General features: G+C 40.1%; 1 protein-coding gene across 2 annotated transcripts in view; it reads right to left on the reverse strand.

Moving 5' to 3' along the window:
* Window positions 1–6,053, reverse strand: part of LOC105039309 (calcium-transporting ATPase 5, plasma membrane-type) — a 56,979-nt gene extending 50,926 nt beyond the window's left edge. Inside the window, exons 1-3 of one of the 2 annotated variants that reach the window (XM_073245653.1) lie at window positions 5,900–6,053; window positions 1,067–1,268; window positions 727–921 (exon numbers count right to left, since the gene is read on the reverse strand). In XM_073245653.1, the coding sequence (XP_073101754.1) occupies window positions 727–885 (159 nt within the window). In that variant the 5' untranslated portion in view covers window positions 886–921; window positions 1,067–1,268; window positions 5,900–6,053. The remainder of the gene's footprint in view (window positions 1–726; window positions 922–1,066; window positions 1,269–5,899) is intronic. The other variant, XM_029262781.2, reaches the window with a different exon arrangement.
* Window positions 6,054–6,110: the final 57 nt, after the last annotated feature.

Raw genomic sequence — 6,110 nt, forward strand, 5'->3', positions numbered from 1 at the left:
AATAATAAACCATGCCGAACAGGCTAGTTTGAGGCATACCGAACTGGATTGCTCGGTTACCAACACAGTTCATCCTGTAATTCAGTTTAGAACTTTGCTTCTTTGATTCTTCCTTTCCTTCTCCCATTAGATCACGCTCTTGCCACCCTCACACATCTTTCTCTCGCCTGTCTCGCCCGCTGATGACCGTTCTAGGTATGCCGACCACCTCCCTTCCCCCCCCCCCCCCCCCCAACTCCTCCTCTCCCTCTCTCTCTCTTCTAACCTCCGCCCTATGGAAACTCTATGGTCCCGAGAGGCAGAGCATCATGGCTTTCGATTGGACGCTGGCCCTCCCTCCCTCTCCTTGTTCCTTTTCGCCTTCCCCCTAAACCCCTCCCTCCTTGTTCCAAACCAGTTCGTGCCCCTCTCTGGCGTTTGAAGCCCAAAATCCAAGGACAAACACGAGGAAAGATTCTTATAAATAGAAAGAATTAAAGAGCAGCAGTATTCCAAATTAACCACCGCCTTACTGCAGACGCGTCAGATTGCGTACAATAAAAACCCAAAAATCCGACTTGCGTATTGATATGAAAGCACTTGTAATGCAGTTCAAAAGAAATCAACGCTACAAAAAAAAGAAAGTAAGAAAGAAAAGACTTCTAATGCAGTTCAAAGAAATCAATGCTAAAAAAAGAAGAAACGAAAAAGAAACAAAAAAGGAAAGAAATTAAATCAAGAACGTACTCTCCACCTCCGGAGCCGCTCTATGGGGGCATTCTTGGGAGGAATATCGAAGGGGCCGCAGGAGGAGCAGATCTCGCTAGGGTTGCCACGCTCGCGGCCGCACTCCTCATCGCATTGCCGCATGTACCGGTTGGGGGACGCCGCCTGGTGGAAGGCCATAGCTGTCGCAGGAGAGATGACACCGTCGCGGTGGATCTGCTACCACTGAGCATCAAACAGCGGTCGATCGTTCCCTCTCGATCTCCAAAGAATCAATCGAGAGAGAGAGAGAGAGAGAGAGTAGGGTTCGAAAAGACCAGCAGGAGGAAAACTGCCCTCCCTTTATATAGGAGCTGCTTACCTGGCGGATTGGAGGAAGATATTTAACAGACGGTGGGAACCGAATGCAAGGGACTTCTTCTTCTTCGCTGTTTCCTCTCTCTTTTCTCTCTCTTTCCTCTTCCCGCGTTGCTCCTTTCTATATCTGGCTGCCCCTTTCCAAACGGAAGGAAAGACGGGCGATAATGGAGGGAGGAAATTTCCTCGAAGCTTCTACAAGTCGTCTGCATCCATAAATAGTGAACGTTAGGTCGACACCTACCGGTAACGGCTCCCCACAGTCATAAAGAAATGATGTATTAGAGCCGTTTGTTCAGCAGCACAGATGGCATGGCACAACACGAGAGCCGGAAAAAAATAATGATGGCAGAGAGAGGAATCCTGAGTCCCAAGTCGCTAGGACAAGAGTTTGATTAGGCAGTGATGGTTATCTCCAATAACATGAGTACCTCCAGAGTCCAGACTGATCTGGGAGAATATTAGCACAAAGCCCTTTGCTTGCATATGACGACATTTCAAAAAAACTATGACTGGATTTTCAAATTTTCTAAAACAGTCCAACAAGTATTCCATCGCAGGACACCCGGTTTTATTAACCTTAGAAAATGAGATGGTTCATAAATGAAAATACACCATGCTGATTAACAATGAAGGCATTCCTTGGGAGTCCAAACGTATTTACGTAGATGGTAGATACCTGTCAAACGGATGCTCACCGATGGTTCTACTGCTCAGATTGTGACGGACCTAGATGCCTAACCTTGCCTCGAATGGCATACTCTGGAAGGCATCATCGACGCCACGACTCACCAGCAATCGACACGATGACTTACCTAATATTCTCTCTCTGGGAAAGCAAGATTTAGCCAACATGAATACGGTTTGCTTCGTGGATGCTTCAACGTCTTGTCTCCTACTGTTTTCCTTCACTCTTCCTCGTTCTTCGTACATCAGACATAATACCATGGACTCGTTTGGTTCACCCAAACCCAAAAAAAAATCTCTAAATTATTATTTTAAAAAAAATTAGATTCCTAAAATATGATACATTAAAAAATAATTTTGACATATATTTATTTTAAAAAAATAATATAAAATATCTATTATATTTTTAATAGATATAAGATCATATTTTTTTATTCTCAAATTTTATATAAACATTAATATAAATATAATATTAACATAATATAATATAAGATCATAATAATATAAAATATTAATGCATATTAATATTATATCAATATCAATATTAATGTTAACAATATTTTAGCATTAAAATGTTATGTGTGGGAAAAAAAAACCTCCAATTCTCATTAATGGGAATTTCAAAGACTCATCTTTCCCGTGAGTTTTTTTTTATGGGATCTTTTTTTAATATCTCTTTTTTAAAAATTACAATCAAATTAGAGAAGCCTTTTCTACTTTTCAAGAATCATATTTTTCCCCCTCAAATTTTTATGAACCAAACGAGCCTCAAATTTCTCTCTCACAGATGATAACTCCAATTTAGGAATCTTCCTTTTATCTAATATTTTAAAAAGAAACAAAAATACTCTTCCGCATGAACCATTCTCTTCTCATCTCTTCATATTGGTTGCAAAGATTCCCAATAGTAGATGCATAAATCTTGATATTTTTGTACACAACTAAGTGTGAAGATTTAACAAAGCCGCAAAGACTACCAAATGAAAAAGAAAAAGAAAAAGAAAAACCCATACTGATGCGTCAGTTTACATGCCGCTGGTGCGTCGGTTTACATGCCTACTCCTCCTTTTTTTTCGGAGAACAATGCCACTTTAACTAGACAAGAGAGTCACGGAATACTTCTACTGAAATAATTAAGCCTAAGGGAAAAATATGACTCCGTCGCGGACCAACATTGAAAATAATTATCGGTCAAACCTCGGGTCCCTTCGGAGATCTGACACAAAATAGGTGGCATGTGACGTGTGGGCTGGAGTTCCGTAACAAGGCGAAATATTAAGTCATCCAAATTGGTTTCCGTATCACCAATTAATTATTATCAGGTACCAATACAGTAATACGCGGCGAGGTATGGGGGATTCCCACTCCAATTTGTTGTCTAATATAATTTTTGCAAACGTCAACATAAAAAACTGAAAGCAGTTCCACTCGTCAAATTCTATTGAATAAATGCAAGAAGTTCCACCGACTCGTATAAAGTTAGGGGCTTCCATCTTAAAATAGGCGTTAACTAGCTCCTGATTCTAGTGTAATCACGTAGAATGTGGAAGACCGCCTTGCCTCGTAGATATGCTAGAAAGCTCTACGAAATAATATTCCATTATTCTTGCTACTTAGAGGACCTATCTTGCGTGACAGGTAGGTTGCGGACGTGTCCTGGTAATTAAAAACCATATGCCTCATTCGGTGAAACTAAGGCTGGGCACGTGGAAAGCACATTATAAATAAATTTTATATTTTTATCTATTTCTATCAGATCTAGATTTTTTTTCTTATGATGATCAACAGATGTAGAAGTTTCGATGTAACTACATGCAACAGAGACTCGATTTACAGCGAGCACGATTGCTGCAATGTGAGTTGACAACATTGTTGCAGAGTGAGGAACTAGACTTCATGGGTCGAGCACTTGTGATTCAAGTATACATTACATGCGAATTATAGTGCCGAGAGAGAGAGAGTTCATACTCATGTAAAATTATTGATTACATCTGGATGTTGGTCAAGGATAGATAACAAAAAGTTAATCTGATTAATCAGCTAAATACCACTCAAAATTAATGGTGATCAAATTTATTCACTGAAAGACGGAAAAAAAGTATAGTAGAAAAAATTATTTCAAAAGAGAGGGTGAAATAATTTTAATCATCCAAAACTCTCTATCCCCTTCTTTTTTTTTTTTATTCATTTTTTTTCCTACAACCTTATCCCTCTAACCATAGGAACATTAAACTAACGGCAAATAAAGTTATTCATTGGTTAGCTGGGCAGGGGATAATTACTAATGGTTACAATATATTCAAGAGATGGTTAGCTATTCATCATCCAGACGCAGTCTACTTGTACGTGATATTCACAGCAGAGTGCTTTGCTATATATCATAAACACTTGGCAACTGTATACTGTAATGTAGATTTGAAAATATTTTACTAGGTAGGAGCAGTGCGAGTTTGGATCACCTTCTCTTTAAGATTGAGCTGGGAGTCCAGCAAACTCGCAGGTCATCGGCAAAGAGGCATTAGTAATTGTTAGATTTCAATCCTTCACTGTAGGCGATGGGATGTCCACATGTACTCATCAGCTATCCAAACATAGTCTATAGAGGGGGACAGCTTCTGTTTTATGTTTTTAACCCACTATTTTCGTTCAACCACAAACGCATACTCTAATTCATTCTCTACTTCTAATATATAATGAAGGGAGCAACTTACTCCCCTCATTCTATCTCCAAAAAAAGATTGAACTGGGAGTTTCAATCTTGCAATAATGGCTGTCGGTGTATCTATACTGGATGTGATTGCTTGCTTGTCATATGACACATGGAGCATCTCTACACTCATGTGGGGCTATGCAAAATACACAACCATCATGCAATGCATAAATTGCCGTGATTGCTGCAATGGACCTCTCTTAGTTCAATCCAGAAGTAGAATGAACTCTGGCTTAAAAAGTATCATCTGGTACGGTAGCGGTAATTTATAATAAAAGAAAATATTTTTCAACCTGCTTAACTATAAGTTCTCAAAAATAAAAAAATAAAATAAAAAATTGCTCGGCTCTAGGCCCTTTTGGATTTTATTAAATAATATAAAACTGATCATAACTCATCTATTTATACCGTTGAGCTTCAAGTCCCCTTACTCACGTAGAACATCTCTTCTAATAAAAAACGATAAAAACTTTCAAAACAATAGTTGCTGGTAGAAATATTCACAAAAAAACTAAAATAAAAAGTTATATCTTGATATCGGTATCAACTTTATCTTCTATAGAAGATTCGATCACATCAAAAATTTTGAAAAACGACAAAATTTGATTAGGCCAGATATTTCAGAGACCTGAATGATTTCAAAATGAGGTTATTTGGAGCTAGATGAACTTATTAATTGACTATCAAGCTGTAGAACCAGAAAAGTTATCCCAAGTTAATTATCTGAGAAAAAAATTTCAAATGAATATATATAAACCTTATGTTCTCTAAAAGTTAGAATCCAGAAGCCGATATTGAATATCATCGATATTGCTCCTATACCCTATGTGAATCTCTCCAATATGATAATAATCCACAATAAATCCGATGATCCTTCCTGAATCGAGATCATGGCTTAAAAAGCACCATCTCACATGGTGAAAATAATTTACATACGCAACTTCAAAGACGTACATGCAATCAACTCGACAATATCATGCACCAGGGATGATTGATACTTGCACGTTATGTGTAGTAGAAGGTCATGTAGGGGGGAGTGTTTGGATTCTAGCCCGTTCAAAGTACAAGCGGAGCGGAAACTAAACACCCGGACGCAACAGCTGTCGCAGATACAGTCCGCCTCGTTTGCGTCCGTCCAAAAGCACGTTTCCAGCGGAGTCGTTCCGCTCGAATCCTGTTCGGCACCTACCCACTCCAAAGGCCCGTTCGATCGGTCACCGTCGACAAAGTCGGCCACTGTACAGACCGGCGGCCGAAACCATCTCAAGGCCCGTGAACGGACGACACGTTTCCCAGACAGCGCCCATCCAACGGGGCCGCTGGTAGGTGTCCGAATCCCACGGGCAACGGACGGCCTTCTTCTACATGACCTAGATCTAAACCTTTCCCTGAGTCTATCTTGTGAAAGAAATGGCTACACAGGTAGGAAAAGGACCGTACCTTGGCCGTGAAGAAAGCTGGAAACTAGGATGCCGCGAGGGTTGGCGATCGGACTGCGGTTTCGCGTGCTTGGGGATCTCGTTTGCTCCTCCTTTAATTCGGTCGTTCTTTATCATGGAGCGGACCGCTGGGAGAACGTGCTCGCGCGCTTAGTCAAAAGATAACTTTATCGTGAATACAGCAAGGGCACAGGAATGTTTACTGCGAACGG

The sequence above is a fragment of the Elaeis guineensis genome, chromosome 1 (genome assembly GCF_000442705.2).
Source record: "Elaeis guineensis isolate ETL-2024a chromosome 1, EG11, whole genome shotgun sequence".
In the NCBI taxonomy this organism is placed as follows: domain Eukaryota; kingdom Viridiplantae; phylum Streptophyta; class Magnoliopsida; order Arecales; family Arecaceae; genus Elaeis; species Elaeis guineensis.